Source organism: Canis aureus, chromosome 36, assembly GCF_053574225.1.
Source record: "Canis aureus isolate CA01 chromosome 36, VMU_Caureus_v.1.0, whole genome shotgun sequence".
Lineage (NCBI taxonomy): Eukaryota > Metazoa > Chordata > Mammalia > Carnivora > Canidae > Canis > Canis aureus.
In genome coordinates this window covers 2,332,332-2,349,634 of record NC_135646.1, presented here as the reverse complement: position 1 = coordinate 2,349,634, position 17,303 = coordinate 2,332,332, and the positions used below count along the sequence as shown (strand labels likewise).

Below are 17,303 nucleotides of genomic sequence, written 5' to 3'. Positions count from 1 at the left end.
AGTGTCCTCAGGGCCCAAGGTTGATTACAGAAAGGTGTGTGCGATCCGACACCGAGGAAGGCCAGCCGTTTTCAAACAGATTTCTGGCCTGTTTCCAGGAGACCTTCCAGAGAAAGACTTGGGGTGCAGCATGGCCTGGCCTGACATTAGGGGTCCTGCTAGGCTTCCCCTCCCTTTCAACCTGCTAGCCCAGTATTCTTTTATGTAATAGGCCCTGGGATAACATTCTCCTTAAGGGGCCTTTCCCTACCTGCTATTATTATTATTATTATTATTTATTTTATATATATATATTAAAAAGCTACTGAGCTAATCCAACCCCATCTTTTGCAGCCCAGGCCACTGAGGTGCAGAAAGGCGAATCGACTTCCCAAGGTCACATATTGTTTTGCTAAAAGCAATTCCTTGTATTTGTCCTGTGAGAGCCCGGGTGCAGGGCCAGCTGCCCAGTCCGCTCAGGTTCGCCCCCTGCTGCCTGGGTGGGCCCGACCTGCCCCGCCGCTGGCCCGGCCCTGTCCTCCCCGTCCTCCCCGTGCAGTACTCACAAACCCAGGTCGGGTGTCCACGAAGGGGGTGCAGAGCCGAGCCAAGAGCCCTGGATCCGCGCCTTCTTCCTCTTCCCGGGAGCGGCCAGCCGGCCTGGTTTCCCCTCCTCCCCACTTATTTCTGCATCGAAGGAGCCTTGCGGGGAACACGGGCTGCACCGTTACCGGCAAAATAGAGCAGCTCTCCTCCCTCCCGAAGGCCCTGACCAGCAGCCCCACCGGAGGAGACGGCGGCAGAGGAAATTGGAACCTAAAAAAATGGGGGGGGGGGTTTGTTTTTTGTACCCATGGAAACACTTTTTGTTTTCTTAGCTTTCCAGAAAATAAAGCAATAAGCAAAACACGCAAATACGAATGTCAGTGACGTTTTCCAGTTAGTGATAATGGACATGGAGTCCTTTCCATCTTATCCTCCCTCTTTACTAGAAACTTCTGCGTTTGGCTTCGCGGCCCACGAGGGGCATGTGGGGAAGTACCTGATTTCTGAAAGAAGCTCTCCACCCACCTAAATATTCGATGCCTTTATGATTTTTTAAAAAGATTTTATTTATTTATCCATGAGAGACACATGAGAGACACAGAGGCAGAGACCCAGGCAGAGGGAGAAGCAGGCTCCCTGCGGGGAGCCCGATGTGGGACTCGATCCCTGGACTCCGGGGTCACGCCCTGAGCCAAAGGCAGACGCTCCACCACTGAGCCCCCCAGGTGCCCCCTGCCTTTATGATCTTTTGTCTAAAAACTTAGCTGCTGATCCCTGCCCCCTGGGTCCGTGGCCCAGAGACCGTGGCCCAGGCTGGCCCGTCGGGCCCCGTGAGGGAGGCTGGTCCTACAGAAACAGAGAAGCAGGGGCCTGGGACCTGGTCTCCACCTCCAGCTTTGAGTCTCCCCCCTGCCCCTGGCTTCCTCTCCCATTTCTGTGTCCGCTCCCCTGCTTCCGCTCCCTCTCATCGTTCCCAGTGGGACCAGCACAGACACTGGCGTTCTCATTATTCCCAAAGCTGTGCTGAAGTCCGTCGCCGTGGACTCTTGTTCTGCGTAGACAAGCACCTGGCTTCTGCTTAGGCACATCTAGTTCCCAAGGATCTGGAGGCCGGTGCTGGTTCTCCTGCTGCTTAGTTACGTATTCAGAGATGTCCTCTAGAAACTCCTTTGGGTGTCCTATATAGGCGCTGGTATTTTTAGTTTCCCTTTTGCTGCGTCTGTTCCTAAGAAGATTTAGAGAATTTCTAGCTCTCCTCAGAAAAGGAGAATTCCTAAGAGATGGTGAAAGGCAGGTCTACAGATTCGCGCGAATAGTCGGTCACCCTGGGAGGTTTGCTGTCAGCCCCACGGCCTTGCCATTATTTAATAGGACTGAGGTATTGAACTTGGTGTCCAGGACGTCTCTAGGGTAGGGAAATGGTTGTGGCGGAGTGTGTATAATGTCCTGTGACATTGGGTGTCATGAGGGGCACCTGGGTGGTTGAGCATCTGCCTTTGGCTCAGGGCGTGACCCCAGATCCCAGGATCGAGTCCCCCGTGGAGCTCCCTGCAGGGAGCCTGCTTCTCCCGCTGCTTGTGTCTCTGCCTCTCTCTCCAGGTCTCTCATGAATAAATAAAATAAAAAAAAAAATACCTCTAGGTATCATGAAATGACACAAGGGAGGAGTGTGATTCCCTTTTCACAGTTTGGGAAATTTCTCCCCGTAAAGCTTCAAGGCGGGACAGGTTACGGGGTGACTGGGTGTACGGCGGCCGCAGGCTAAGATACCGTTTATGTACAAAAGGGCTTGTGACAGGCTTTGCCTCAAGGACAGGCCTGTCGGATGTGCATTTATGGAACAGAAGCCGAGATCAGCCCTCCTATCAGAGTGAGAGAGGAGTTTGTCATTTATGTGTCACAGTTTGATTTTATTGGTCCTAGTCCTGCAGTTCCAGCCATAGTATCTTGGCAGAAAGGCAAGACCATAGACTTCTTCCTTATTTAATTCATTCTGGGGACCATTGCCTCTCCTACCTGGGACGGCTCTATCACCATCCTAACTTGAGTTCACTTAGACGTTGCGTTCGTGCCCGAAGAGACGTGAGTTTCTAGCTTATCGCCGCGCCACGCACTCCTTGGCTTGGGGCTGAATCCTTGAACTTCCCGTGACTGAAGCAGAGAGGAGTGTCACCTTCCCCCTGAGTCACAGGACCCTGGAGGGGACGCAGAGATGCTGGAATAGAACCGGGAACCTCTTAGGAGAGAGGAATGCGTACTTGGCAGGCAGCCAATGGTGTCAAGTACAGTTAATTTCTTCCAATTTTCAAGGTCATTTTTTTTTTTGTATTCCTTAAATATAAAAGTAATCTTGGCTTTTTCCCAAGGCCTCCAACACAGTATTGGTCCTTTAAGCCTTCATTCCCTCAAACGGTCCTCTTTGCCCCCCAAGAGTCTCCTTGAAGCCAGGGACCAAGCGTGGCTCATCTTGGCACTCCACTCAGGTTCTGGGTCGTGGTAGGCACAGAAGGAATATTTGCAGAATAAATGCATGCAACGTGGTGCCAGGATTCAATGACTCCAGACACTGTGTGAAACAACCAGGAGCCAATATACAGACCTCGGAGAGTCCCTTTCCCGATTACCCCTGTAATAGGGCTGCCTCTTCTTCCCATTTTCATTGTCAGCATTTTGCTTTGAAGTTATTTTTTATATAGTTTATGACCACCATTAGTAGCATATGAACTTTTTTTTTTTTTAAGATCTTATTTATTTATTCATGAGAGACACAGAGAGGCAGAGACACAGGCAGAGGGAGAAGCAGGCTCCCTGTGGGACTCGATCCCAGGACCCCGGGATCACGCCCTAGCCCAAAGGCAGACGCTCAACCACTGAGCCACCCGGGGGGGGGGGGGGCAAGGACTCTATTTTTTAGATTTATTTCACAGGGTGACAATGTTTGTGTTACCTCGTTGCTAATCTATCCTAATTTCATGGCGTTTGTTGTATTTTAAAATAGATTGCTTATTCCTGTCTTTACCCCGTTAAGTCTTTTATTTCCCCCTGCCTACTGCTAGGATAAGAGAGAAGGAAGGGATGGTTGAAAATAGGATTACGTCTCAGCAGATCCTGCGTGTGCTTCTTGTGTTGCTTACACCATCCCGGGACTGGGTTCACTCGACCCAGTCCAAATAACGATATTCATGGGCATGTGATTTTTCCAAAGTCCCTACTGGTTATCCACGGCTGCTGTAAGTAATGACCACCTGTTTAGGGGCTGCAAACGCCACCAATGTATTCCCTTTCGGCTCTGGGGGTCAGGATTCCAAAACAGCTCTTATTCGGACAAAACGAGGCATCATCAGGGCAACGTTGCTTTGTGAGGCTCGGGGCGGGGGGTGGGAATCTGTCCCCTTTCCTTCTTCCAGCTTCCAGAGGCACCCTTCATCCACCAACCTGTGGTTCCTCACCCCGTCGTCTCCTTGACTTACTTGCCTCCTCCTCCTCCTCCTCTCTGGTGATGAGCCTGGGGACCACGCTGGCCAGGTGATCCCTGCATCTCCACATCATTAATGACACCGCAGAGTCCTTTCTGCCACGGGAGGCGGCACATTCACGGATCCCTTAGGATGTGGGAGATCTCTGGGGACACTAATCCACCTGCCATAATCCTAGACCCCAGAGCGTCTTAACAGATCTTTTATGTACAAAGGGAAGAAAAGGCTTCGGCTTTTTGGGTGCCTTGTCCTGATACCCTGTCTTGGATGTTATGTCATGTTCCGAAGGACTAACCGCTTCTGTGTTTCGTGGGCAAGTCGGGGTTGGCGGATGGTCAACAGCGGTGGCCGGGGTGATGGCAGTGATGCTGTCGTTACATGACGGAAGCGCCCTGGCAGTCGAGAGCGAGGGAGTTCTAGAGAGAAGCATTTAAAACTTGTCGGAGGAACTCAGAGTCTTTTAACTTTTGTCTTTCAGCCTTATGTACAGAAGTATGTTGTGAAGAATTATTTCTACTATTACCTATTCCGATTTTCCGCCGCTTTGGGTCAAGAAGTGTTCTACATCACCTTCCTTCCGTTCACTCACTGGAATATTGACCCTTTTTTATCCAGAAGACTGATCATCGTATGGGTTGTAAGTATGCTCATTACTCAGCAACCGCTGCTGCTCTTGCAACAACTACCTGCTTTGGCATTCGAGTACTTTGCACATCTGTTTCTGTTTTTTAATCACTTAGAGTTGAGTTTTTATATGGTTATTTTGGAAAAAAAATAATAGGAAAAATTCAAAAGTGACAAACACAACTTGCTTGCAAGAATGAACAAACCTGTGATTCATGTGCATTGGCACACCCCTCTGTTTGGGTGAAGAGAGATGAGAGAAGAGAGATGATGTGACGTGCAGAGGAGAAAGAAAGGATTTCTGAGAAGCCAGGGAGGGGCATAAAATGCGTTCTCCCAAGAGGCTGATTTTAATAGTTTGACCAAAAATTGAAACTAGAAGCTGTTAATTAATAATTCCCAGTGGTCTTGGAAGACCATGTAGTAGGGCACCTGGGGGGCTCCGTGGGTTAAGTGTCTGCCTTCAGCTCGGGTCACGATCCCGGGGCCCTGGGTAAGCCCCACATCAGCTCCCTGCTCAGCGGGGAGTCTGCTTCTCCCTCTGCCCCTCTCCCTGCTCGCGCTCGCACGTGTACGCTCAGTCTCTTTCTCTCTCTGAAATAAGTAAATCTTAAAAAAAAAAAAAAAAAAAGACCACCCCGTGCACAGAACGAGGGGCCTGGCATGTGGGGGGGCTCCACAAGTCGTTGCTTGAACAGGGTAATGCTTAGTCTGCGAAGGTGAAGGCGGTTTATTTTTTTTATTTTATTTTTTTTATTTATTTATGACAGTCACAGAGAGAGAGAGAGAGAGAGGCAGAGACACAGGCAGAGGGAGAAGCAGGCTCCATGCACCGGGAGCCTGACGTGGGATTCGATCCTGGGTCTCCAGGATCACGCCCTGAGCCAAAGGCAGGCGCCAAACCGCTGCGCCACCCAGGGATCCCCGGTGAAGGTGGTTTAATGAGCAACGGCTTCCTCGAAGGTCAGACTGTTTGACTGGGCGGGGGAGCCCCAGGGCAGGGCCGCAGGCCCGGCTGTCTCCCCAACTCCAGGTTCTGTCCCGAGGCCCAGAAGCCCCCGGCCGTGCGAAAGGAGCCTGGGGTCCCGCCAGCTCTGCCCTGAGAAGCTGTGTGATCCTAAGCAGATGACTCCACCGCTCTGGGCTTGGTTTTCTCAGTTGTGGTCCAAGTTAGAGCGGCCTCAGCCAGAAGCCATCACGTCACATGTGCTTTAAGGCAGGGGAAGGCAAGTCAGAGAAGTCCTGGCTCGGGACGGGAGGTGTCAGTGGGCGTCCCAGTGTGGCCAGTGGGTGCACTGGGGAGCAGCGGCCCCTCCGCACCACCTGTGACTGCCGTGAAGCAAAACAGGCTAGGGTTGCCAGATTTGGTTTTTTTATGGGAAGCCTCCCATTTTTTTCTTTTTTCTTTTTTTTTTATTTTGAATATAGGCTTACATCTTTAAAACATTAAAAGTCAGCTGAACAAAGACTCCTTGAAGTGCACATGTATGAGGCTTGGTTTGAAGCTCCAGCCTAAAGCTTCCACCACTAAGGTCTCTGGGGCTTACGGTTGGGATTCTTTGGTCCCCAATTCTTTTGACATTTTTCTCCTTTTCCCTCCAAAGCCACAGCCATGGGTTGCTTTCCCCAGCTCCCCTGCTCTGAATTCTAGCTCCTGGATGACAGTATGACCTGAGACTGCGGAAGCTTATGCTTCTTGCCAAAGGCCAGTGTGTGTGATGGTGCAGGCTCCTCTGAAGTCTGTCGCACACCCGGGGAGCAGGGCCTCCCCTCCGGAGGGGCAGGGGGGTGGGGTGGGGAAGCACACGGCCCGGCAGCATCTTGAAATGCACCCAAGGTCCCCGTGCTTGAGCTTGCTCCCTGTCATTTACTTGCTAACACACTGTGTGTGCGTGGGGACGCGTGAACACACAGCACTTTTCCAAGCCTGGTGGTGGCCGAGCGGCGCACACGATGTGACGCACGATGTGACCCACGTTTATCACTGCTGACGAGTGCTGGCAGCTGTGGCTGGCTGCTGCCAGGCCAGGAGGAACCGTCCCCTGAGGGCGTTACAGGCCACCCCATCATCTCGGGAGGTTCTGTTTCACTGCGTGTCCAAGGATTTCCCAAGCAGCCTGTGGTCAGAGAGCGAGCAAATCGAATCCTTGCCCCAGAAAGGACAAGCTCAACCTTCCAGGGGCAGGTTGTCCTGCGCTTTGGAGACCTGTTGCTTGCTTTCAAAAGTGGGGGTACGGTCAGGTCCATCGGCCCCCAGCTCAGGGTTTCATATCCCATGTGGACGCTGGGATCCCTGAGGTGGTGGATTCCTTGGAGTTCCTTGTACCGATGGTGGAGGCCCTCCCGGGAGCAGGGGAGACATAGGGACTGGGATGGGGAAGGACGTCGGGGTAGGGGGGAGAGGGGGAGAGATGGGGGAGGGGGAAGGGAGGGGGGTAGAGGGAGAGGGAGGGGAGGATGGGGGAGGGGAGGGGAGGGGGAGAGATGGGGAGGGGGAGGGGAGAGGCAGGGGAGAGGGACGGGGGAGGGGGAGGAATGAGGGAGGGGGAGGAATGGGGTAGGGGGAGAGGGGGAGAGATAGGAGAGGGGGAGGGGAGAGGGGGGCGGGGGGAGAGATGGGGTGAGGGGAGAGAAGGGGAGGGGGAGAGGCGAGAGGAGGGGGAACAGGGAGAGATGGGGTAGGGGAGGGAGAGAGGTGGGGTGGGGTAGGGAGGAGACGTGGGGGGGGGGGGAGGAGAGGGAGAAGGGAGGAGCCCTGTGCTGTGCATAGGTTGTAAGGAGAGATGCCTGATGGCTCGGTGGGGAAAGGGGGAAGGGGGGTAAGAGGGGGGTTGGGGAGGAGGCTGGACGGTCCTCCCTCTCCTTTGAGCAGAGCTGCAGCCCTGCGGATTCCCTGGGCTAACCCCCAGGCCAACGCCAGGCCGACCCTCGGGCCCACCCCCCCAGGCCCACCCCTAGGCCCATGCTCGGGCCCACCCCCCCAGGCCCACCCCCAGGCCGACCCCTAGGCCGACCCCAGGCCACCCCTAGGCCTACCTGTCGCCTCCTGGGTGAGCCCCTCCCCGCCCCACTTGCCGGGTTGCAGGTGCGCTCCCCCGCATCATTGCACCAAAGTTGCTCGCGGTCGTGGGGCGACCGATGCGTGTGCACGGGGCGGCCTAGGCGGGGTCACGGCCCTAGCTGCCCCCCCCCCACGGCGCGGCTTCTAGTGCTTTCACGGGCGCCTGTGTCTGCGCCCTCACTTGGCTTCCTCGCCGTGGGGTGTCAGTGTTCCCATTTTATAGACGGGGATGGTGATGCTTCAAATAAGAACAGCCGCGCCCTGGGTGGAGGCACGTAGCCCCCCGCCGCGAGGCCCCTTTGCCTGTTTCCACCGCCTGTAACCCTGCCCAGGCCCCTGACAGGCGCTGATTGCCAGCCCACTCCGGGTCCGGGTGGGGAGCTGAGGTCTAGAGGGATTAAAGAACTCACCCAGGATCACGTTGGGCTCAGGGGATCTCCTCCCGGCTCCCAGGGCCCCCTGTGCTGGAGGCGGCCGCCGCTGTCCTTTCTTAGAGCTAAGTGACATGAAAAGCATCCTCCTTTACCAATTTAAGATTTTATTTATTTGACAGAGGGAGAGCGAGAGCACAAGTAGGCAGAGTGGCAGGTGGAGGGAGAAGGCCCATCCCAGAGCCCCAGATCATGACCTGAGCCCAAGGCAGAGCCACCTAGGTGCCCCCCCCTTTTTTAAATTTTCTTAAGAGCTGTTAAAACCGATGCTTTACGCATTAAAATGACTGGCCCAAAGTTATCTTTAAAAAAAATTTTTCTTAAGATTTTTTTTATTTTTTATTTTTATTTATTTATGATAGTCACACACACAGAGAGAGAGAGAGAGAGAGAGAGGCAGAGACACAGGCAGAGGGAGAGGCAGGCTCCATGCACCGGGAGCCTGATGTGGGATTCGATCCCGGGTCTCCAGGATCACACCCTGGGCCAAAGGCAGGCGCCAAACCGCTGCGCCACCCAGGGATCCCAAGATCTTATTTTTAAGTGATCTCTACCCACAACATGGGACTTGAACTTAAAACCCCAAGACTGAGAGTCTCATGTTCTCCCAGCTGAGGCAGCCAGGTGCCCCCCCCCAGCCAGAGTTACCTTGTTCCGCACATTTGCTGTGATTGTGTTTCAGGTTTTCCCATATGACATTTGTGAACTCCGAATTCTACTTAAGTGCCGTTTATAGAACTTTCTTGCCAAGTCGAAGGTACTTTATCCCTGGAACCTTAGACCAGCGAACCTCCAGTCATGGTTTCCCTCTTCTGTCACTTATCAAGGTGTGTAACCTGGCACGGGACTCGGCCAGTGGACTTCACTGAGCAGAGAAGGCTATTCCACCTAGATTCTCATGAAAACATACAGTAGGTCATGTTTTAGGAAGAGTCGCCGTCCAGAGTGGCCGTCCCCTCTCTTGGCTTCCATTCTGGTGCACTGGCAGCCCCACCAAAAAAATACATAAGCTATAAAATAGTATTGCTGTGTCTCAAAAAGCTGAGAGGCCGTTACATTGAAACTGCATGGTGGTCGGCTTGGCAACATGAGGCAACAATCTCACTTTTTCCTAAATCAAGCCATTCTTTTAGTAAATAGCAATGCAAGTGTTGATACTCCGCTTGATCCTTGGGAAGCTCCGTTTTGTCTGTTCTTATGACATTTTACTTATTTATATGCCACCTCTTTTAAGTTATCTCCTGGCATTCAGAATGAGATGCAAGGGAAAAAAAAAATGGGAGAAGCAAAATTAGGGGAAGTACGGATAAATTAGGAGATAAAGGCCTGGTCTGGAGTGAAATGTTGCCTGCTGATTCAAAGTAGAGCCACAAATTTGTCTTTGACTTAGTCCTGACCAAACCAAAATGAGATTAAGTTACAACCATAGGAAACAACTGGCTTGTTCCTAAGGGAGCAGAACTTTTCCTGACACGCAGAGTTCATAGAATCATTGAGCTTAGTGACGTCTGCTGCTAAATTATTTTCCTAGAAATCGTTTGGTATCAGTACCCCCACCACCAGTGGGAGTACCCATTTTGACTTTTCCTTGTAAACTTTGTGCATCCTCATTTTTCTTTTAATCACCGCTGATTTCCCCAATGGAAAAGTAGTGTCTCAGCTAATTTTCATTTCATAAAGTCTTAGTGAAGATGAAAGCATTTTTCAGAGTTTGATTAGCCATTGGTATGATCTCTTCTGTGAAGTCTGCCTTTTGAGTGTTTTTTAAAGGGGGCTTTGGTTTTTTAATTGGTTTTTTTCACCAGTTATGAAATGATACTCAACTATTGATTTTCCATGGATTAAAGGCAGTAGATCTTTACAGATAAGTTTTTTTTTTTTTAGAAGTTTGAGACTTTGGGAAGTGGTATTTAACTTTATGGTATCATTAATATGACTTAAAGTCATCTAAAAGTGAATTTCAAGGCCGCCTGAGTGACTCAGTTAAGTGTCTGCCCTTCAGTTCAGGTTATGATCCTGGGGTACTGGGATCAAGGCCCACATCGGGCTCCACACTCAGCGGGGAATCTGCTTCTCCCTCTTCTGCCCTCCCTCCTTGTCGTCTCTCAAATCTTTTAGTAAAATTGAATTTCAGTGCTTTTATACTGGCTGTTTAGTCTGCACACAGACCTCACCACTCCCTATTGTCTTACCCTTTGTGACCACCCTGGCCCCTTTCAGGCATTTGAATTTGGGATTCCTATTTTCAGGCACCTAATCTTTCTGGCCTGTAGTTTCTCTGGCCATAAATAGCTTATGCAGGTGACCAGCCCTTAGAAAACCTGGTTCTTGGGCAGCCCCGGTGGCGCAGCGGTTTAGCGCCGCCTGCAGCCCGGGGTGTGATCCTGGAGACCCGGATGGAGTCCCACATCGGGGTCCTTGTATGGGGCCTGCTTCTCCCTCTGCCTGTGTCTCTGCCTCTCTCTCTCTCTCTCTCTCTCTCTCTGTGTGTCTCTCATGAATAAATAAATACAATCTTTAAAAAAAAAAAAGAAGAAAGAAAACCTGGTTCTTGCTGCCTGAACTCCAATAAAATTAAAATTTGTCTTTAGTTTTTCCTTGCCTTTTTTTTCTCATTTGTAAACATTTTCCTTGTTTGCAAATATTTTTTTCTCCTTTGCAAACATTGCAAATTTGCAAGTCAGAAAATCTGCAATTTTTTTTACGTGACCTCAAAAGATCTGTTCCCCACTGTATCTTACCTAAATGTGATGATTTTTAAAGAAATTATTATCCAAATGGTTCTGACAGCTTTTCTGGTTGCTGCTTCTGAGCATTTTCAGGCAGAGTTCATCTCTCTCCTGAGAACTCACGGCTTCTGTTGACCCCCGATTGGAAGTGAGGTGTGTACGTGGGGTGGGAGGGGCTGTTTGCACCTGCAGCAGCAGCTTTGAGGTTTGCTCAGAAGCTCCTGGTCCTGTGATACCATGAAAGGAGCAGCGGGCTGATGTTTATAAGTAGTTTTCTTTGGTTTCCAGAAACAGAGACCCGCTCAAAGTAGCTTGGGAAAGGGTGGGGGGGATTTGTTGCAAGATTCCGGGGAATCCGAGGGCCAGGACTTCACGGGGGTTGATGCGGTGGACGGTGTGGTCGCCTCCCAGCGTGAAGCTGTGACCCCACCTACCTGCTGCTTTACCTCTGTTGCCAGGCAGTCACCTCCCAGTGGTCTTTCCCTTTAGATTTTCAAGACCACCTGCCCCGGCTTGTTTTGTACCGTGATCCCTCCGCCTCGTGCCCGTGTATACTTGACTGTTCTTGGTCCAGACAGCTGCTCTGCGGGGCGGGGACAGACGGGGAGTTGGGGCACCAAGCCATGGGCCAGGTTGGGATACCCCGACGTGGACTGCAGCCCTCGCCGTGCAGGTGCTCGAGGCAGGTGACAGTTCCGACTTTGAAATGAAAGGAGCCAGCCTGAGGGTCCTGGGAGGGCTGTGACACGGCCGAGAGTCGTCCCTGTCTGCTCCCCGTGTGACCCTTAGACGAGATCCATCCAGGGCGTGGAGTGAGGAGGAAAACAGCCAAAGTTGGGCCAGATAACAACACTTGAATAGACGGAAACCAAATCCACGTCCTCCCCTCTGCGGGCCGACGTGAACGTGGCTTTCCTGAGTGTCTCGTGCACCGTCGAGACCGCCCGGCAGACCGGTGGCCGGGTGACCGTCGGGCTGCCCGCCGTCTGCGGCCCCCTGGACCCAAGCAACGCTTTACGGGGAAGCGCGTCAGTGCACGGTGACTATAGAAGGCACCTGCGTGGCGGACTTCCGCGGCCGGGCCCCCTGTTCCTACTCTGCGGCGTCCAGGTAACTCACCTGGGAGAGCGCTCGTCCAAAAGGATGGGTTTCGGGGGCCCGTTCCGGCGACTGAACGCTGGCCGGGAGCTCTGTGCTACGGGGCCCACCTGAGACGGCCGCTGGCACGGTGCCCGCCGTCTACACGGTGTGTGACTGCGGTGGAGTCGAGTGTTATTGTATACAACTGGCCCGCAGATGGGTGAGGAGGCAGACTGGGTGATTCCCGGGGTCGGGGCGCTGTCCCGGGGGGCGGGGGTCAGAAAGGACACGGAAGCCCAGCCCGTCCCTGTAATTCACCCCCTCTCGGCTGGGGTCGACTTTAGGGCCAAGAGATGACTCTAAATGTGATTAGCCCCTAATCCTCTGTCTAAACCGCGACCGCCGTTCACTTCAAAAGACTGCCCAGCTCTGGCCGAGGTCAATGGGGCCCGAGGCGTGTGCGGCCGGTCGACCCCACCGACCCGACCCGCGTGGAGTGCAGTGGAGTCAGGCGCCGGATCCCGCCCACTGTCTCTGAAGCAGCGCCTCCTAATTTAGTCTTAGTTAAACATTAAGTAAATGGCCCCAGGGGCTTGGCTAGGCAAAAGGTTTGGTTTTGGTATTGGTTTGGTTTTGAAACACAATAAGGAACTACTTGGGTTTAAAAAAAAAAGCTGAAGACTGGACTCGTGATGGTAGCACAGGTCGTTTGGGGCTCCGCAGGGGTCACTTCATCACCCTGAACAATGATCTGCAGCCCCCCCCTCCCCCGCACCCCCTTCTCCTTTATGACCATGGCTGGAAAATGTGCCCCACCTTCTTCCCCACCCAGCCTGACCCTGCTCCTCGCCCCTCCCCCCCAAGACTGCAGCTCTGGGGTTGGGGTTGGTTCTGTTCTGATGAATTGTTCTCCTCCCCCAGAGCGGCCCCCCATCCCGAGAATCCCTTCTAAACGCATCACTTAATCTCTCTCGCGGGCGTGTGATTGCTTTACCGCTGAGCCAGGTATGAAGGGGTTTGGAACCCCGGCGGCCTGGAGGCAGGAGCCCTTGGTGGGGCTGCTCAAATGCTGCAAAACGCTGAACATTTCATGGAGTTTGGTGCACAGTGAGTCCTCTTCTCCCGTTGGTTTTATGATAGCTTTTCAAGTCTTATTTAAAAAAAAAAAAAAAAAAGCATTTGCCGGGTCCTGCTCAGGCCGGAAGGCAAGCAGCAGCCAGGCAGGGAGAAGCAAGGCTGTTTCTCTGAATTCCCAGGAGTGGCCTGGGAAGGGGGTTGGAGGCTCCTGTCCCCCACTGCCTGTGGGTGAGTCCCCGCAGGGCTTTACAAAGCACCCTTCAGGACTGGACTTTGTCCCAGATTCCCTCCCATTCACTTGTAAAACAAAAGAGAATCAGCTAATCAGTAGGCCATGGGGTGGTGGGGTGGTGATGGCCATTCTTTCAGCTACAGTTTTCAAATAAAATCTTAACAATTCTATTCTTTTTTTCCCTGCCAATCAATCCCGTTTGCAGAGCTGTCGTCTTGAAGGGTCTGCTTACTGAGCACCCCCACAGCCCCAAGCCCAGCGCTTTACATGTAAGAACCCCACTTCCTAGGTGAGAAAACTGAAACCCAGAGGGGTAAGTGGCTTACCCAAAGACACACAACCAGAGAGGAGCTTAGGGAATGTTCACACCTGGTGTTAGTCCCCAACACTGGGTCTTTCTCCTCTTGCTCAACTGGCTACACTTTACTTATCCACACCCACCCCCAATTCTTCAGAAACATGCTTGGTCTGTTTGGAACACCTCCTTTGCGAGGGCCCTCTATGGACCTTCTCTGTCCGTCAGTCCTCTGTGCTGTGGTCCTGGGAGCACCCCCGCCCTTGTCAGGCCCTGGGTGCCAGCAGGCCAGGGCCTCGGAGGGTGAGGGAGGGCCCTGGCGCCTTGTTTCAGGGCTGGCAGCCTGAGGACCGCCACCTACCCGTCCTGTGGGCTTGCCACACCTCGGCCCACGCTCCCATTCTGTATCCTCTCCCCAGCAGCCAAGCCTTAGAGGAGGAGGGAGGGTGGCCCTTTGTCCCATTAGGGGGTGGTGATCTGACCCGCAGGGGACTATCCGTGCTGGGGAAGGCCAGCATTTCCTGTCACTGTGCTTCTGGCCTCCTCTGCCCTCTGCATCCCTCGCCTGTGGGCCCTGCCAGGTGAGGATGAGGAGCCTTACAAAGGCCTCTGGAATCTTCTGGAAGCTTGAGAGCTGCTAGACAAACGTGGTGTTATTAACCAGATGGCTGTACTATCTCCTCCCCGCTGTCCTTCCACCAGAACACCCAGGCTTCTCCGGAGGAGCCCTTTGCTGCCTTTTCTCCCCCCAGGGCAGACAGTATGGGCAGCCCTCTGTCTCGAGAGGCTGGCTGCCACCTTTTGGTCTGGTGGCCTCTGTGGGCATGCGATGGCCTCTGTGGCACACACCAGTGGCCGGGGGACACTTGGCCTGCTTGGTAGGAGTTGGGCCTCCATCATCTGAGGGTTCATCTGGGAAACTGAGGCTAGCCGGCCTGACCCCGGAGACCCGGGCCCCTTTCCAGTCCACCTGCTGGTGTTGGCACCCCGCCTCCAGCACGGTCCCCTCAAGGCTCGATCCAGCGCACAGGCCCTCAGATGCCCCCAGTGAGGCTGCAGGGTCACCGCTGCACCGGCCGAGCCTGGCTGTTCCTCATGAGCGGAGCCTCTGTGCTGGCTGTCAGGACCCTGAAACCCAAGTGCAGTGACAGCTGTCATTCATGCAGTCCTGACTGAGCTGGGTGCGGAGCGGTGGGCCTCACAGACATGACGGCCTGCCACAGATGCGCTATTATTATTCCATCTTCAAGGCAAAGAAGCGATGTGAGCAGGCCAGCCAAGCTGGCATAGCCCATTGGGGACAGAGACAGGATTTGAACCCACGACCATCTGATCCCAGAGCCCTGGCCGAGAACCACTGCTCTCTGCACTAGCCTTTTCCCTTAATTATGTTCAGTGTACTCCCCACTTTTTTATGTATGTGATATGCCCGATTAATTTTATTTTTCATTTTGCAAGTAGAGAACCACAGTAATGCAAAAACCAAGAAAATCGGGAAAAGTATGCTAAATTTTACTGCACGTACTGGCTTGAGGGTAGCTCAGCCTTTTCCTGCCTATTTGCTGGCCCATCCACACAACATCTGATCACAGCTACTACACACTGCTCGTGATAAACAGGACTCAGAGTTCATGCATGAATACGTAAGAAAAAGGGGGATGTGGGGTTGGGATGACTCAGGAATCTTTCAGCCTAAAAGGAACAAATGAATGAAATGATGGTTTGTTTACCCTGAGAGTGAGGAAACTTGGATTCTAATCCAAGTGAAAATTGCTCCCTCTCTCTTTACCCCAGTGAGTGCTGCAGGAGTAGGAGCAGAAGCGCTCCTGGGGGTGGGGGGCCGGGGGCCAGGGGCCCGGGCCTCCTGCTTGCTGGCTGGCACAGGTGTGCCACCCGGTGTAGCCCAGAGTTGACCAATAACTCCCCAAATGGCCTTTATTTCTGGGCTTCGGTTTGACCATGGGTGAAATATGGAGCTGAACAAAGGGACCACAGGGCCCCTTATTTTTTGAGAGTGTCGTAACTATAAAAGTCCTGATGGAGATGGGTCTTGGCAGATACTCAGTCTTGCATCATAGGTTCTGACCTCAGCAATGCATTGGACCCTATAGCATTTCCCTGGAGAGACGCCCCTACACCCTGACAGGGTTAGCTCCTACCAGTTTCTCTTAGGGTCTCCCATGAAAAGCAATAGTGGTTCCTGGTGAAAAGGGGCCCTTAGGGAGATCATTGGACCCACCTCAAGTCTGAGTCACTAGGAGTCATTAGGCCTTGCAAATTCAAGCCAGGGGTTGGCGTGGGCGGAGGGACGCGCAGAGGGTTAAGCACCCACCCTAGTTGGGGCACAAATGCAGTGGCGCACATCAAGGCTGCAGATCTTTCCCTGAGCCTCCGTGTGCTCACGCGCTTGAGACCATTGTTGGTATTGCCTCTGCTCAGATTTAACGAGAAAAAGATGTTAGCTTTTGTTCCTTTTAAAATTAAATTTCTTCTGGCATTCGTAGGCACCGAAATCAGAAGGGGAAAATGTGTTGTTCAGTTTGAAAATGTTTTTCAAATGCGTAGCAGTTTGACTCTCGGGGTTGGGAAACGACATCCTGAGGGTTTTTCCAAAAACTGTTAGCTTGGAAATGAGCAGCTGTGAGCAGCAGCAAGCTCGCTTCCTTTTAAACTACCGCTGCTGTACAAATAAGGGCTCAGTGAATGAAATAAGGAGCTGATTTCTTTTATGAGGCCAAAATAGAAGGTTCAGTCAAAGGAGAAAAATGAATCTGCATTTAATACTAACTGGAATCTTAGTGACTCACCTGGATCAGGGCAGCCAGCAGGAAGTGAGCCTGCACTCCTGGCCACACCCCACGACGCCTTCTTAGACCGGACCCCCCAGGAACAGATCAGGGTTGAGCAGTTCTCAGTGTTTGTCTATGAAAACATTTAGTTGGAAAGAATGGACATAGGGGTGGACTGAATGTCTCCATTTTTCTCTATGCCAACAAAAATCACAACGTGACTGCTTAATTAGAATTTATTTAAAAAAGGGAGGGGGGGGGGACTCAACTCACTTGGGTAAGCATTCCAAACAAGCTAAGTGTTCTTTGAGGCTTTTGCTTAACTGGGGCCTGGATTCAGAAATTCAAACCTAAATTGTACTGTAAAAGCTTTTAGAAGGCGTAAGACTGGATTTTATGTTTGTTTTTTTTTTTTAAAAAACCATACTAATCTACAAAGAATATTTGACTACTTTCCCTGGGGGCGATTAAAAGGGTGCGTTTAACACTGAATGGATTAAATAATTAACACTCTGTCAAAGGCCTGAGTTTCAGAAAACCAGGTGCCTGTCTTTGTTTAAAACCCTCTCAGTTACCTGCCAGGGCGTTTGAGGTGTGCTGATCTGTTATCTAGCTCTCTTAGGGATATTAATTTTGTGGGATTTTTATACATTCATGAGGAATATAGTTTAAGGAAAATCTACAAAAGAATATAAACCCACCGAGAGCCTTTTGAGGGGGTCACCTTTAAGATCAAAGCATATAAAGAGCCACTCAGATGGACCCTGGTTCAGAAAATATCTTTGGAAAAGGAACACCTTTTGTGATTGCGATTGCCCTAGAAAAGTCAAGGTGAATGGACAGATGCCCAAATTGAAACCCCATGATAAATAAGATACGCTTTTGAGGTCCTCTGGCCATTTTTCACCCTTTGCAACCCGAAATGCGGAGATTATGTGCGTTTAAACGCTAGCCAGTGATCCAAGTAGGAAGATTAGTGTGAAG

The 17,303-nt window shown here is 52.1% G+C and overlaps 1 protein-coding gene across 6 annotated transcripts in view; it reads left to right on the top strand.

Annotated features, from left to right (window-relative positions):
• SGPP2 (sphingosine-1-phosphate phosphatase 2) overlaps positions 1–17,303 on the top strand; it is a 102,132-nt gene that overhangs the window by 35,654 nt on the left and 49,175 nt on the right. For 5 of the 6 annotated variants that reach the window (XM_077885003.1, XM_077885002.1, XM_077884999.1 and 2 more), the window contains exon 2: positions 4,480–4,638. In XM_077885003.1, coding sequence (XP_077741129.1) covers positions 4,480–4,638 — 159 coding nt within the window. Of the gene's footprint in view, positions 1–4,479; positions 4,639–12,779; positions 13,034–13,440; positions 13,525–17,303 lie in introns of those variants that run through there. The other variant, XM_077885005.1, reaches the window with a different exon arrangement.